This window comes from Oculina patagonica, chromosome 9, assembly GCF_052425735.1.
Source record: "Oculina patagonica isolate OP01 chromosome 9, crgOcupat, whole genome shotgun sequence".
NCBI classification, from domain to species: domain Eukaryota; kingdom Metazoa; phylum Cnidaria; class Anthozoa; order Scleractinia; family Oculinidae; genus Oculina; species Oculina patagonica.
In genome coordinates, this window is record NC_135766.1 from 31258856 (window position 1) to 31276311 (window position 17456).

General features: G+C 36.9%; 2 protein-coding genes and 1 pseudogene across 11 annotated transcripts in view; all 3 read right to left on the reverse strand.

The window, feature by feature from the left end:
- The window catches only part of LOC144664633 (uncharacterized), a 30037-nt gene extending 15902 nt beyond the window's left edge, over nucleotides 1-14135 (reverse strand). For both annotated transcript variants that reach the window (XM_078525791.1, XM_078525790.1), the window contains exons 1-5: nucleotides 14039-14135; nucleotides 1689-2038; nucleotides 1254-1418; nucleotides 879-992; nucleotides 276-398 (exon numbers count right to left, since the gene is read on the reverse strand). In XM_078525791.1, the coding sequence (XP_078381917.1) occupies nucleotides 276-398; nucleotides 879-992; nucleotides 1254-1418; nucleotides 1689-2038; nucleotides 14039-14108 (822 nt within the window). In that variant the 5' untranslated portion in view covers nucleotides 14109-14135. The remainder of the gene's footprint in view (nucleotides 1-275; nucleotides 399-878; nucleotides 993-1253; nucleotides 1419-1688; nucleotides 2039-14038) is intronic.
- The window catches only part of LOC144664619 (uncharacterized), a 140554-nt gene that overhangs the window by 58091 nt on the left and 65007 nt on the right, over nucleotides 1-17456 (reverse strand). The window lies entirely within an intron of this gene.
- Nucleotides 1-17456, reverse strand: part of LOC144666689 (uncharacterized) — an 88959-nt pseudogene that overhangs the window by 20791 nt on the left and 50712 nt on the right. The window lies entirely within an intron of this gene.

The following is a 17456-nucleotide window of genomic DNA, read 5'->3' on the forward strand; positions in this document are numbered from 1 at the left end:
CAAAGTAAGTTAGCGTTACTCAAAACTTCATGTGGAAGGTAAAAATTGCCTATAAATAAACAGTTACACATTCAGTTAACTCTGTGCCTAGTATAAATCTGTTACATTGAACTAAAGTAGAAAAACAAAACATTATTTTATTGATCAACCATTATGATAATAAAAGAATATAAATTGTGCAAGTGTTTCCACAGAGTCATTATTGAGAAGAAGTTGTTTTTTGCCTTCCTTCAAATCAAGTTATGATTGATCGATCTCGTGATTGATTAGTTTACCTCTAGCCAGCTGCTTATAGGACCTTTCACCGGACAGGCAATGTTGGCATTGTTGCTGCCTCCATTAAGAACAGTTGTGATTATTACTGGCGGTGCGTAAAATGGACTTGTAAAGTTGACATCCTGCAGAAATGATGCAAAATGAATTTAATAACATAAAAATGAATTTAATAAATTTACAAAGCTGACATTCTACAGCAATAGTGCAAAATGGATTTGAGGCCAATTACCACGAGCGACTTTTTTTTAGACGCATGGCACTCGACTGCAGATCCAAATGCTGGGAACGATCACAACGAACGAATTCGCTATCATTACTGAAAAGGCTTATGTATTAGCCAAAACGTCTAACAAAAAAAAAAGAGTCAGTGACAAACCGTTTAACTTGTAATATGAATTTAATAAACCTGTCTTGATTTAGTTTAGCTTAGTTTAAAAGTTAAAAATCAAAATATCAACAACTTCTCACAAACAAAATTGAAATTGAATTTGAGAATTACTCTTGCAGTAATAACGAATAAAATGTCATGCTACTTTTGTTATCTTTTTGAAGTAGGAAATATAGTAGGAACGTTAAAAATGCCATCAGATATGGATACGCACCTTACACAGGGAGTAATTGTTTTGTGCAGTTGGCACTTCTTTCTCGGAAAACACGATCTCTGAGGACTCCTTAGCTTCCCACGATGAAGGGTACCTCTCGTATGCCATCCAATTCTAGAAGAGAAAACTCAGGAAGCTCAACATGAGTGTTTTCTATTGTTCATTTTCAAACAGTCTAAGAAAATGTTTGGAGTTGCAAATTGCTGTTTAAAATACAGTGATGTAACCAATTATATAAGTGAGGATTTGAAACAGGATAAACATGTTTTGGTAGCTGGATATATAGCTCAGTTATATATAAGGGTAGTATTCCTCTTCTAGTCTTTTGGAATCGAGATACAAAGTACAATATGAGACTGTATATTAACAACATACCACTGCAAGTTTGTTGTGTAGCCCATCAAATGTCCTTGATTCTTGCAAGCAAACTTCAAACTGACTTGTGGAAACGCTTTCTATCCAAACACTCATGGCGTCCTGCTTTTGGTTTGGAATACCATGCTGGACTGTGACGTGGACTTTAGGCACCACTGAAAAGTTCTAGTGGATAAAAATTGCAGCTTGTTATTAAGTATCTACCTTTGGTACGAGATGCTATTATGGGAAAATATTCCTCGGATACCACTTGGAACATGGAAATTTTAGAAGTTCTTTTCGTCCTGTTATGATTATGTGCGTCTGTTGAAAATATATTTGATTCTGGTTTGCCAGATTTGTTACCAGAATAAGGTATACTCTGACAAGCCTAATACTTGCTAAATAAAGCATAATCTCAAAATTAAAGCATAATATAGAAACAACAATTTTTACCTGGGGAAATGCCACTTGGTTGCATTTTGTTCCAGTTGTAAAAAGACTAAAACTAGCCTCTCCATGATGCACTCCTGATTGGGGACCTTGGAATGCAAACCAATCGATGGTGGTGTTTCCTCCATTACCCTTACCACCTTGAACGAGACAGGCCGTGAAACTGCTGGTTGTCACATCTTCCACCCAAATAAAAGCCGTATCATGGACTCCTGATGATTCGTTTCCATGATTAATGGAAGCAAATACTCGGACGGGGGTTCCACTGGAGAAACTACTGTTAAAAGACACGTATTCGCAATGGAAACCATGAACTCCCACTTGCTGAATGTCAAGTTTTCCCCGCTGAATTCCTTCAAAGGACAAACAGATTGTTTTTCGTATAAGTTTGGGCCAGCATTTTTTTAAATGAGTCTTAACATTAGGAGAATTAATGGTGAAGAAGACGGACATGCAATTCGTTTTTTTTTTCGAATTCCCCTTTTGTGTGAATACCCGGGAATACTCGCCGACAATATTTCAGAGCTCTTTGGGACCCTTACCCTGTTTCAGACCGAAATATGCAATTTTTCCTATATATTTCAGAACTTATCCAAAAATCGACACCTTATTTTAGACCACACATTACTTAGGAACTTCTTCGGTTGATGTTAACATTTGAGAAGGCCTTAAATTTCTTTATTTTTTTTTTTATAACAGCAATCATAAAAATAGTTTCTTCTGAAAATTATTCCTTATTGCTGTCCTGAGCTCACAAACCATTACTTTTTTTATGTCAATTGATCAAAATCTATACTCCTTTAAGGACCAAAACGGGCCGAAAACAATACCCTTTAGCGATGCACATTTCTATAAAGCTTCCTTAATTAAGAGAATATTCAACCTCCAAACCGGAAGGGGTCTGAATAAAACTCTGCAGGTACATTATGATCCTCTTTGTTTAGTTTTAATTCATTGGCAAACTCTCGAATCTCATAAACAATTAACGGCGAAAAAGCTTCTCAACTGAGTAAAAGTTCATAGAAACTAAATGCTATCTATACGAGAATCTGTTTTTTCTTGCTTTTAATTGCTGTAATGCAGATAGAAAGTCTGAGTTATATTGTCCGGGTATTAGCGATGTTCGGCCGTAATGACATTTTGACCAAATGAACATAATGTTAACCCGACTCGCGTCTTAACTGTCTTATCTACAAGCAGATATCCAATATATCGTTTTCATTCACGTGACTGAATGCTTACGAAGGGTCACTACGCCGCCATATTGGTGGACCAAAATTGTAAACATGACAATTCGAGTCGCGCGTCTTCAGTGAGAATGGTTTGCTCACCAGAAACATTTATTGGTTCCACACGTTGTCCGATTTAACACTCGATTGATCTTAAACATCGACTGCAAATTCTAATGTCCTCGAAGAGGTCTCGAGTGTCCAACGAACTTGTTTTATCCAAAAGTCGACACCAGGGGGGGGGGGGGGGGGGGGGGGGGGGGAAAGAAACGAGGTCTGGGACCGAGTAGCGATGCTCTCACAACTTGCAAAGCGATCAATTCACGATGTAGTCAGCGGTTTTTGGAGGATGATGCAACAGGCAATCTTTTCCCGTGAAATGGAAGCTGCTATGCCGTGGAATCACTTATTATAAAGGGGTTCAATTCTCTTAACTAAAAATCTAAAAGCAGCGTGTTTATCCGAAAATTTCGTCATCGTCGTGTAGTTTTAAGAACGCAGAATTTTGTGATGCCGTGCTACTTTTCAGTGCTGAAATGCAAATTTTTGTACCACGATTTTCAACTGGCCCACATGGGTATTGTAAATGAAGTAAAACAAAGAAAGACTACGTCAACAAACATCCTCGAAACAATAGAGCAATAACAATAGCTCCGACCAGCGCGGGAATATTCGATCGCCACGTTTTCATTACCATTCCCGCGATGGTTTTATTTCATAACAAACACCACATATTGACACCAAGAACCTTTCCGGAGATATTCGCTGCTTTAAAGACAAAACTTAGAAAGTCTTTTTTATTAATACATATATAAAATATCGAACTCTCTCACTGGTCCCATGTTGTTATTGTTTTGACAAGTTCACAAAGAAAGGAGCTGCTCATGCGCCTTAGAGACATCCGCTGACTACCGCCCCGATGATTGCTTTGCAAGTTGTGAGAGCATCGCTCAGATTTCATATAAGAGAATTTATGGGAAGTTGCTTCCCCCCCCCCCCCCCCCCCCCCCCCTGGTCGACACCGAATAAAAGAAACTTACATGGGACAAAACGTGATATACCGAAATTTACATAATGATATTCCAAATAAGAAACTAACAAAACTATACCGCGCAATAAACAATAGAAACATAAAGATGTTACGATAATGACAATGAATTTATAACATGGTCTTGTAAGCCTGTTGAAAAGGCATGTGTCGTCTTCTAAACAACTAAAAATAGAAACATTAAATTGTAAAATTGCAGATATTTTTCCTTAACGGAATTGACAGTTGTCACAGCTCTCTTTGCCTAAAAATATTTATTGCTTTTTCAAACAAATAAAATTTTATATCGTCCACAATTTCAAGGTAGCAGTGAATGCTGACAAAACTTAGGTGATGATAATTTTCCTGATGTTTGGAAGGTCAAACAAGGGTTGTATTTGCATGCTGACAGACCACTTTACAACTCTATTGTGCTTTGCATAAACATGCAAACAGGTTTATCGTTCACTCAGAAGGCTCCAAGTGTCCTTGGGACGGTGTATTTTCGAAATATTTTAATTCATACCGAGGATATGATGATGACATCTGTCACTTGTACAGTTGTTTAATGCTGTATTTTACTCTTTACTCGCAAACACTTTGAAAGGTCGTCGAATCTATAGTCTCGGTGACGAGCTAAAAGAGAACGTCTGCTTAGGAGGTTACGTTTCTCAATGTTGTGTTACATTGCCTTCATCGGACTCCCTGATGTCAATCTGATAACGAAACATTAATGTATTATGATATTTGAATTGTCACGGTGCTCACTGGTTATTTCCTTTAATGCTGTATTTTACTCTTTACTCGCAAACACTTTGAAAGGTCGTCGAATCTATAGTCTCGGTGACGAGCTAAAAGAGAACGTCTGCTTAGGAGGTTACGTTTCTCAATGTTGTGTTACATTGCCTTCATCGGACTCCCTGATGTCAATCTGATAACGAAACATTAATGTATTATGATATTTGAATTGTCACGGTGCTCACTGGTTATTTCCTTGTTCGCAGCTTGAAACATATATGTAATCATCAGAAAAAATACCACCCCCTGATTGTTCAGAAAATTTTCTTTTCTGCGCGACATAGTTTCTTTTCAATTATTGCTTGAAATTTGTTTTAATTTGCCTAGGAGGTGTGGCTCGGATCTCTTGAGGTCATTACATCGAAATGGAACTGAATAGATTTCCGTTCAAACTTTGCCTATCGGTTGTTCATCTTAAGGGAACTTTATTTTTTGAAATAAAAAATACACCTCATAATTTCTTACAAAATCAGCTTTCGGAAACATTGTTATTTGAGCCGTTCACTTCAAGTTCCGTGAGAGCAGAAAAAATTGAAAAACAGCAAAACACGAAATACAAACGCACGCAGTTTCAGTCGCCACTGATTCAACTTGTTCCTGGCATGCAGTGATATCGAGGTCACAATTATATTATCACGAGTACTGGTTAAGTTCAAATTTCCGTTGATTGTTTACTTTTCTTAAATAGGAATCTATTTATATTCATTATATAGAAAGAAAGTGATTGCTAGACTCAGAAAAAAAGAAAACAAAAGATAGTTCTCGGTACTCGTTTACAAGAAAACGACGATTTATCTCTCTTGACAGCCAAGCCGAAAATAAAATAAAAAGAAGCCATTTTCTTTATGTGCGCACGCAAATCAGGCGTTGAGTTTTGCGCAGTACGGGATGCGCAATGCAATACTGAGGAATGACCTTAGCCCAATAAAAGTGTGAAAATATGGACGTCGCCATGAAGTTATCGTTTCTGCCAAAAATGGCATCCAAAGTAAATAGTAGACGTCAAATACTTGGCGGTATACACCAAAATAACTTCTCAGATGCCTTGTGTAATGCTGACAAGAAGAATGCTTTAAACGGTGATAATTTGTGAAATATTACTGAATTAAAGCGCCTGTGATTTGTCTGTTAAGACAATTTATTGTCCATGGCGATTCACTGTCCATGGCTATGTCAATAAAACGTTGTATCTGTTGCGTTACTTTGGCCTCTGACGGCTAATAACAATACATTTCTGATTTTCAAATGTTTTTGACAGGGCTATGCTCTTGTGACCGCTTAAAAACACCCGCCAGGAAAAAAGAAGAAAAGAAAAATATGAGGCAAATCACGCGTTAAGTTTTGCGCAGTACGGGATGCGCAATACAATACTGAGGAATGACCTTAATCAAATGAAAGTGTGAAAATATGGACGTCACCATCAAGTTATCGTTTCTGCCAAAAATGGCATCCAAAGTAAATAAAAGACGTCAAATACTTGGGTATACACCAAAATAACTTTCCAGATGCCTTGCGCAATGCTGACAAGAAGAATTCTTCAAACGGTGAAAAATTACGAAAGATTACTGAATTTACACACCTGTGTTTTTGTTCAGTTGTTAAGGACAATTCATCAGTGTCCACGGCTATATCAATAAAACGTTTTAAAGCCGCATAACTGAGTTGTCTTGGAGGATGCTTTTTTTTTTGGCGAATCAGTTCGTATTTTCATAATGAACAGTTGAGAGAATAATGTCATATTTGACACTTTATCAATATATCAATGTCTGGACAGAATCTTCACTCAACGTGTAAAATGAAAAATAGCACATTGTAAACTGCCGCAGGTTTTTTGCCGTAAAGAAGAGAAATGTTAACGCAAACTCGAGTTCACTTTGTCTAAAGTATATATGTTTAATTCCCTTTTCAAATTTAACAGAATTATAAGTTTTCTCGCAATTTGACGCCCGTGGTTTGTGGATCGATGGAGTGGGAAAGACCCCTTGCATAAATGTTGCTAAGACCGTTGTGATGATTAAGTTCCTAGCGTTTTCAAGAACGATTTGACGACGGGCGTATTTTATGGGCATATAACACTTCACTGCTTTATTGTTGTCTGTGTAAACATGTCTTATTTTTAAACAACATATTATCTTCAACCCAGTAAGCTCGAAAAGTCCTTAGGGCGATCTATCTCCGAGATATGTTGATTAACGCAGAAGAGATAATAAACAATTCTTTGACGAGGTTTTTAAGCAAAATGTCGTGATTTGTCAGAACAATTATCTGCCGAAGCCAAAGGCTGAGAAAGATGAAGAGGATGAGCGCACACATTTTATTTTATAAAACCAAAATACCGTTTGAAACGAAGACTGGTGCTCGCAGTTTCGAAGTCGAGACATTTTGTTGTCACGCATGCGTACTGGCAGTGTTCCATAAATGTCATGGCTTCTTAAAATTGTTTCTGAACATCGGCGGGCAAAAAAGGAAAAAAAAAATGTTCAAAGGAATATTGATCGAAGGATTTTTACGCAGTGAAAATTCAAATCAGAGTGAAATGATTAACAAACTAATCGATCTCATTCTTAACTTACAAAGACCGTTGAAAAGTCGAAAATTTTTGTTGCGTTACTTTGGCCTCTGACGGCTAATCTGATAACCAATCAAAACATTTCTGATTTTAAATGCCTCCCTATTATAACCGGTTTTGATTCGGCTATGCTCTTGTGGCAGCATAAAATTAGCAGGAAAAAGAAAATAAAAATAAGAGGCCATTCGACGCAACTCGATTTCGTCACAATTTGCCTGAAATGATTGTCAATTTGTCTCGGCTGTAGGTGAAGCTCAGATCACTTAAACCTGCTGAAAGTATGATCCCAATATGAAAAACACATTAAGTCAATTAATCAATTCTGGCAGAAATGTCGACCAAGGTAAATAGCGGACGTCAAATTTCTTGGTATGCACAAACATGACTTTTCAGGTGCCTTGCGTAACGCTGATGACAAGGTGTAGATTGTTCGGGTCATCTGATTGCTATTTTTGATGCCACAGAACGGGTTAAAACGCATGTTAACCTGAAAGCTAAAAGTCCTTAAGACAAACTATCTCCGAGATATTTCGATTAATGTAGAAGAGATAATAGACCATTTGCATTATGACGTAAAAGCGCAAAGACTTCTGGTAGTTGTAGTTAGGTTCGCGGGAAAAAACCATTTCTGGCTTGTGATTGGCTAAGGGCAGCCAAGCGGGAAGGTGGACATCTATGACATTTATTTGAAGCTGAGCTGCTATAAAGTTTACGCTCTTGTCGCTTCGAAATTTGCTTATACATTTATATTTCAGTTACCTGTCAAAAATATAGAAAACAGGATGATAGCTTTGGAATGAAACTTGACTGACAAATGTTATTCGTGTTCAAGTAAGTTTAATATGTACGTTGTGTGCGGAGTTGACTTGGTAGAATTTCATTCATCGCGGCCGACAACTTCTCTTCGTAAATAATTTTATCCTAAAATCACAGCTTCAATAAATCGCGCACTGAAAACAGATTGCTTGAAAGGACGAGTCTAGGATATGATTAAATTTGTGTGGAATCAAGTGAAAGCAAGGCAAACCATTGACTTTGTTCATCATCTATTTTCAGACGTTCAACAAACGATCGCTTCCATCGATCGCAGGTGAATTAATTCTTGACTGAAAAGCTTAGAAAATTTACCATATATCATGATTGCTCGGCGGGACGGTCAGTTTAATTTATTTTTACAGTGAGACAGAGAAACGAGTCAAATAATTTTCCTTGTTCAATCGAGCTGTACCGATGAATCATGAAGGGTAAGTGATAGAGGATTTCCAAGCTGATCAATCAAAACTTCCCTGTGCAGGGAAGGTTATTTGTTTATTTACCTTAAAATTGTATTTCTTTTTTCGTCAAATTAGAACTGTAATTGCAATATTCTTTAACAAAAAAGTTTTCTTGTTTTTATACTGGAAATGTCAACTCGTCGAGTAGAAGTTGTGGTTTCAATCCGAGCGAGGGTCGTGCGAAAGGTGAGCCTCAAAGATTTTTACGAGTGTAGACATCATGTACTGTGCTCCCTCATGTTTAGAAAGGGTAAAATATTGCGTCTTCGTATATTATTTGAAAATACCTGGCAAGCAAAAGTGTTAAGAAATTAATTAAATAACCGCGCGACTGAGACTTGGAGGAAACACTCGTTGAAACTTCACTACAAAACGCAACCCAGCAAATATACAATTTCTTACATAACTTTTTTTTTTTTCATTTTAACGGACTTAATTTATACTGAGAGGTTGCTTTTTGCCCTTTAAATAAAGACACAGGGACGTCTTCTTCGGTGAGAGTAATTTTCTTTACCTCCATCAAGATTTTCTTGGCCAAGCGGGCTTGATGACGATTCAAAATTTCCCGCGAACCTAACTACAACTACCAGAAGTCTTTGCGCTTTTACGTCATAATGCAAATGGTCTATTATCAATTATTTTACGAAGTGAAGCAAAATATCGTGATTTGTCAGTGGCGAGCAGAACAATTATTTGCCAAGTCAAGACCGAGGAAGAGAAAAAGGATGAGCGCACTCATTTTATGCTATAAAACCAAAATACCGTTTAAAAAGAAGACTGGTGCTCGCAGTTCCAAAGTCGGGGCATTTTGTTGTCACGCATGCGTACTGGCAGTGTTCCATAAATGTCATGGGGTCATACAATTGTTTCTATACATCAGCAGATAATAAAAAAAAAGAACAGTTCAAAGGCATATCGATGGAATGATTGTCACGCTGTGAAAATTCAAATCAGAGAGACATGATCAACAAACTTATCGATCTCACTCTTTAATTACAAAGACTTGAAAAGTCGGAAATTTCTGTTGCGTTACTTTGACCTCTGTCAGCTAATCTGATAACCAATCAAAACATTTCTGATCTGAATTGCCTCTCTATTTAAACTGGTCTTGATTGGGCTATGCTCTTGTGACAGCTTAAAATCACCAGGAAAAAATGAAATAAAAATAAAAGGTAATTCCACGCCACTCGATTTCGTCACAATTTATGCTTGAAATGTTTGTTAATCTGTCTCGGCAGTAGGTGAAGCTCAGATCACTTAAACCTGCTGAAAGTATGATCCCAATATAAAAAACACATTAAGTCAATTAATCAATTCTGGCAGAAATGTCGACCAAGGTAAATAGCAGACGTCAAATTTCTTGGTATGCATAAACATGACTTTTCAGGTGCCTTGCGTAACGCTGATGTGGGTCATTGCTATTTTTGATGCCACAGAACAGGTTAAAACGCATGTTAAACCTGACGTAAATACCAACATGTACATCTTATTTTTTCCTCTTTAGTAAAACAAGAAATTTAAGTATAACTTATTTTCGAACTTGCTTATTTCAGATATAGGCTATCAAGTACAACATTGAATTGTTTCGCCGCGTGCTTTTTTTTTTTTGACGTATTTGATCTTGTTTTTATTTTTTTGTAAATTTAAACAGTTTTTAAGTGCTGACAGTTTAACAAACTTTAACTGGACTTTAGTCTTATCATGGAGCTTCTTATATAAATAAAAGGCATTCAAAGCGGAAAACAATATCGGAAGAGGAATGCAAAGCGTAGGTCGTGAAGCGCTAAAAATGAAAAGGTTTGAGGTTTGTCCTGAACTAGAAACAGGCAGACCGAGAGTTCTGGATTTCCCCTTTCAGTTTCGAAATACTAACGACCGAACCAGAGCAAATTTTGGTTTTCACAAAGGATGCGCTAGTTGTGAAATCACTAAATAACAAAATCAAGGTAGAGCTGATATTATTTAGTTACTGACCGGTCGGAAAAAATAAAATAATTAATCGAGGCCTTTGACAATCAAAATAAGGAATTTTGCAGTTCATAGAAAATAAAAATGCTATCCATAACAGAATCTGTTTCTTCTTGTTTTAAATTGCTTTATTACGGATAAATAGTCTGAATATTGTCCGGATAATAGCGACGTTCGCACGTAATGACATTTAAACATACTGTAAACCCAACACAGGTCATAATTATTTTACAAACAGATGTCCAATCAAGTTATATTTACAATTCTATTGCAAATAAGTGACCTCCACAACTAATTTCAAAACAGGGTCGTGTAAGCCTCTTGAAAAGGCATGTGTCGTTTTCTCAACAAATAAAAAAATAAAAACATTAAATTGTAAATTTGCAAATATTTTTCCTTAACGGAATGAACAGTTATCGCAGTTCTTTTGGCTTAAAAAATACTAATTGCTTTTTCGAACTAAATACAACTGTGTATTGTCCACAATTTCAAATTAAAGCAGCAGTTTGTTGAGTTAGTGCCAAATACCTTATGGCGATGATGATACTTTTTTCAGATGTTTGAAAGGTCAAACAACTCTATTGTTCTCTGCATAAACATACAATCAGGTTTATCGTTTACTCAGAAGGCTTCAAGTGTCTTTCGGATGATCTATTTTCGTGATATTTTTATTTATACCGAGAATATGATGATAACACCCGTCCCTTGTACAATTGTTTCGTTTCGTATTGTACTCTTCACTCGCAAACACTTTATTTTGAAAGGTCGTCGAGTTTCGAAAGCCTCGGTGACGAGCTAAGAATTGTCTACTAAGGAGGTTACGTTTCTCAATGTTGTGTTACATTGCCTTCATCGGGCCCTCTGATGTCAATCCGATAACGAAACATTAATGTATTATGATTTGAATTGTCACGGTGCTCACTGGTTATTTCCTTGTTTGCAGCTTGAAACATACATGTAATCATCAGAAAAAAATACCACCCCCTGATTGTTCAGAAAATTTTCTGCGCAACATAGTTTCTTTCAACTCTTGCTTAAAATTTGCTTTTATTTGCCTAGGAGGTGTGGCTTGGATCTCTAAAGGTCATTACATCGAAATAGAACTGACAACAGATTTTTGTTCAAACTTTGCCTATCGGTTGTTCATCTAAAATAACTTTATTTTTGAAATAAAATAGATACCTCGCAATTTCTTACAAAATCAGCTTTCGGAAACATTGTTACTTGAGCCGTCCACTTCACGTCTCGTGAGAACAAAAAGAAATAGAGAAACAGCAAAGCACGAAATATAAACGCAGGCACTTTCAGTCGCCACTGATTCAACTTGTTCCTGGCATGCAGTGATATCGAGGTCACAATTATATCATCACGAGTAATGGCTAAGTACACATTTTCGTTAATTGTTTATTTTTCTAAAATATAAATTTGTTTATGTTCATTTTATAGAAAGAAAGTGATTGCTAGACTCAGAAAAAAAAAAAACGAAGAAAAATAATAGGTCCCGGTACTCGTTTACGAGAAAACGACGATTTATCTCTCTTCAATAAAAAGAAACCATTTTCTTTATGTGCGCGAGCTAATTACGCGTAAAGTTTTGCGCAGTACGGGATGCACAATGCAATACTGAGGAATGGCATTAGCCCAATGAAAGTGTGAAAATGTGGACGTCACCATGAAGTTATCGTTTCTGCCAAAAATGGCATCCAAAGTAAATAGAAGACGTAAAATCCTTGGGTATACACCAAAATAACTTTTCAGATGCCTTGCGCAATGATGACAAGAAGAATTCTTCAAACGGTAAAAAGTTACAAAAGATTACTGAATTTAAGCGCCTGTGATTTTTTTATTAAGGACAAGTATTGTCCATGGCGGTTCACTGTCCATGGCTATCTCAATAAAACGTTGCATTACTTTGGCCTCTGACGGCTACTAACAATACATTTCTGATTTTTAAATGGTTTTGATAGGGCTATGCTCTTGTGACCGCTTAAAAGCACCCGCCAGGAAAAAAAAAAAAAAAAAAAAAAAAAAAATATGAGGCAAATCTACGCCACTCGATTTCGTCACAATTTATTCCTGAAATGAGTGTTAATTTGTCTCGGCTACCGCTGAAGCTCAGACCACTTAAACTTGCTGAAGTGTGATCCCAATATGAAAAACACATTAAGTCAATTAATCAATTGTGACAGAAATGTCGACCAAGGTAAATAGCGGACGTCAAATTTCTTGGTATGCACAAACATGACTTTCAGGTGCCTTGCGTAACGCTGATGACAAGGCGTAGATTGTTCGGGTCATTGCTATTTTTGATGCCACAGAACAGGTTAAAACGCATGTTAACATGACGTGAATACCAACATGTACAGCTTATTTTTCTTCTCTTTAGTATAACAAGAAATTTAAGTATAACTAATTTACGAACTTGCTTAGTTCAGATAAATTATAGGCTATCAAGTACAACATTGAATTGTTTCGCCGTGTGCTTTTATTTTGAAGTATCTGATCTTGTTTTTATTTTTTTGTAAAGTAAAACAGGTTTTAAGTGCTGACAGTTTAGCAAAGTTTAACTAGACTTTAGTCTCATCGTGGAGCTTCTTATATAAAGGAAAGGCATTCAAAGCGGAACACAATATCGGAAGGGGAATGAAAGCGTAGGTCGTAGTGTCCTGAACTAGAAACAGGCAGACCGAGAGTTCTGGATTTCCACTTTCAGTTTCGAAATACTCATGACCGAACCAAAACAAATTTTGGTCAGTTTTCTCAAAGGATGCGCTAGTTTTAAAATCACTAAATAACAAATCAAGGTAGAGCTAATATTATTCAGTTACTGACCGGTCGGGAAAAATAAACTAATGAATCGAAGACTTTGACAATCAAAATTAAGAATTTTGCAAAAACAATGGTAATTTGTTGTAACATTAAGACTAAAATAGCAAGAGACCACAAACGATAACGCTGTAATTCGTAGGATCTGCTGAAAGAACTGATCAGCAATGAAATGAAATAACAAATAAAACTGCAAGGCTGATTGCAAAGTAGCCGGACTTTGCGAGACAAGAACATGACTAGAACCGATACAGCGAATTGCAACCTCGGACAGCTTTAAAATTACTTACTAAAAAAAATGTTGAAAAATGTTTGGAATAACCATGGTTTACGCTTTAAATGGACAACAATTGACCGCTTCTAATTCAACATCTTTTTGGTTTCGAATGGTAAATTGTTACTTGAGAGATATCGTCTCTTGAATAGATAAAAGTCTAACTGCTCCGAATGAAACAACAAAAAATGAATGTAGAATTATTGTAAAAATTTATATCCAGAAAGCTTTGGTAGCTGATGGTTGTTCTAACAAGGAAAATAGTATTCCGGAATTCAAAAACTTCACTTATACATGTAATTTTGTCTCGAAATTTCTACAATTATTGCATTACGTATCTATATACTGTGGTCATAAAAGAAAGCGGTAAACAGGACAGTGTGCATACCTTTCGCCCCTTCATGCATCAAGCATAAGCACATCAGGAACAGCACGGCTTCCCTCACTGAAAACACCATGGCTTGATATTTTGAAGTGAGTACGGCTTCTTAGAAATTAACACTGCCGAGAAAGTTTTGCTTCCCTTTATATCAGCTACAAACGTGAGGGGGCGTTATTAATAACAGACGTAAAAGGTGCGCAAGTTTCGGCATAGACTTCAGCAAGATAGGTTCGATAACAAACAAGTCGCAACATAAAATTGTTGAATTGTCTGTTTAAATATTTGGTTTTCTGGGATTTCCTCGCCAACGTTTGAGAATATCATGGTATTTTTTGCCGGGCCTTTTCTCTATCGGGTGTGGAAGGGGGGTGGGGGGGGGGGAGGAATCCCGGGAGGGAATAAGACAAATAAGTCAAGGAAGTTAAGCTTATCAAGAAACCGAAATTATTACAAGAGTAGTAAAACAAAATTGAATAATGTCAATACCTAGCCAGAATTTTTATGTCCTTCCCATTCATTTAATGAAAGATAACAACAAGGTGTTTACCGTCTGTTTCAAGCGCAAAGGCCGTGTTGGGAGAATTTCGCCGGAGGTCAATTTGATGCGATCCGTGCGAAGCGGGGCTCGTAAAAGAAAGACCGAGGGCGATATTGTTCCAATCCGGTTCCGAGCTAGTGATAGTTAATAACAAACTGATTATGTGTTTATCTTTGCCGCGCTGTTTCCCGCGTTTTACTAGCCAGTGCGCTCAAAAAGCCCTTTGGTATTTCGTAAAATATGACCCCGGTTATTAGCCAAGCACCTCTTACATCTTAACAAGCCCTAGCTATATAATAAACGCTGCCTGTTATTATCTATCCGCTGAAGGGACATCACCGTGTGATCTTCTAATGTTTGTTTTGAATTGTCTTGTAAGTACCGGTTATCGTTTACGTGTCATTGTTTCTAGCCGAAAATAGCTTTAATAACAAAATTAAGAGCTGTCCTAAAACCTGGTTGAACCTGCGCCTTTCCCGATGTTTCCTGAGTCTTCAAAACAACACACACAAACAATACAAAAAGATAACCAACAGTGATATGATAGAACCCTTTATTACAACATGAATAATTTTCTATTGCATTCTAGGATAACAGCAAGTAAACTATTTTGGTTAATAAGTTTCAAAATATGTCCTACTTTATGCTACAACAAAATTGGCAACTTTTGCGAGTTTCATAAATCTATTTATAAGAAAATGGTAGTTGATTATTTTCATAGGAGAAGTGTTCGAACGTGTCTGTCGATGTTTTTACCAAGGTCAGTAAAGAAGGACACCACGTGGTTTTTGATATGGTAAATGTTTTCTTTTCGAAGTGAACAGAATTTACTCTAGCCATAAGTTCTCTTACTAGCATTTTACTTTAATGATATTAGAAGATGATTCAAAGCTGAAATTCAGTCACATTCTCATTTCACATCCACGAGTTAAGCAAAATACTCCTTCAGGAAAAAACAATTCAACCTTTAACATTCAGCTCTTTAACATTCTGTTCACTGTGTTTGTATTGCACAATACATATAAACAATGCATATATTGGGTAAACATTTCTCAAGGTTAAAAAGCCGCCCAAGACAAGAAGTGATACATTGTTATATTCATGCCCAGACGGCATGAATATAACCATGCAGGGATATGATGTTCGTGCTTCTAAGGGATGTTCCATTAAATGTATCCACCAAATCTATAACTTAGAATAAGGAATTGATTTCTTATCTTTACTCACAATTTAAACTAATGTATCTTAATTTTTATCCTCAAGGATCAAATGAAAGCTATAAAGAAACAGTCTTCCGTGAATAAAGGCAGATAACAAATCCATGGTGGTGTTTTTTGTACAATAGAGTCTCATCCCGCAGAAAGACCGCTAGCTAACCTTATCGCGGAGAAAATGTCATATTAAGTAAAAAAAACAATGCTTTTAAACAAGAAATTTAAACGCGGCCATATATATAAATGTACCAGTGATGTAAGGCTTTACAGCAAATGGTCACTCACAGCCAAAACGAATGCCAGCACATTCAACGTTTTTCAACAGATTATGTATTGTTCGCTTTCATAAATATCACCTGTCGTATTTGAAATGAGACAGCCACTCTCAGTTTATCGTATCATAGAGTTGATATTTTCTATGATTATTGACAAAAAAACCCGCTGGTGTGTCGAGAGGTATAGTCGTTGAAGGTACAGACCATGAAAATAACATAACCTGTAACGCAACGTAAGGATCGATTTACACGGTACGACTCTATTGCATGTGACAGGCTTACGACAGGCCCACGACATGACTCAGTACCAGTCACACCCGCACTACATTTCCGTTTATTACATGCAAGAATCACTCGGCTACAGTCTTTGCTTCTGTAATCTTTAATGAAGATAAAGGAAAGAAAGAAGAAAGAAACTTTAATGCAGTGTGGAGAAGAGAATGGCTTAAAAGGAAATCATAGCGAGGGCTTTAATTTCTTGAGACTCTTAGCGAAGAGAAAAACCGGAGATATAGTCTTTGTGTTTACAATTGAACAAGACCTCCTTACTCCGCTCTTCATGAAACAAAGAAACCTTGTGTCTATTGGATTTACGGACATTTTGGTCAACTTCTTGAGTCCGCTATTTTAATCCAACGTCATTTTCACCCTCCTCCTACTGAGTAAACTTTTGTCACGACATTTTTTTGTGACGTACACGACAGCTGTAAGCGAGTTGTAGGTTTGATTTACATGACACATTTCGTGTCTTCGGCCTGTCGTAAGCATGTCGCATGCGACAAAATCGTACCGTGTGAATCGGCCTTAGGGCAACTTTTCTTCAACTTGAGATTTGACAGACATTTGCAATACAGTCTCTCTAAAACGGAAACCTTCAGGCTCCAACTCTTAAAAGTTAAAAGTTACTTAAAAGTTACAGTAAAAAGACTGAAAAGCGGCAGGGATGGGACTAACACCAGGTGTCCGTCTAAAAGAAATGTCCGTCTTATAGAGGTGTCCGTTGAGAGAGAGAGAGTTGACTGTAAACGGAAATCTGACTGGACGTGACTCACGGCTAGTGGCATAAAATTATGATGGAGTAGAGCGTAAATCCAAGTTTGGAGGTGTGGGTGTTTATAGCTGATCTGTCACTACCTGTTAACTAAGTTTTTGTGAAGAATGAAAACAAGGTCTTCAAATACTCTTTAGACTCTTTAATTCGATGACTCTTCAGACTCAATTCCAAGACTTTCCGAACGAGAATTTCTTACAATACTTCAACTCTTCTCTCCGACAAAAACATGTGTGAAGTGATTTTGCGAGGTCAGATTTCAATCAAGCGATCACGCGCTTTCGATTACGTAGCTACAGAAATACAAATGATAATCACGCGAGGGTAACGCAATCTCTTTTTGACA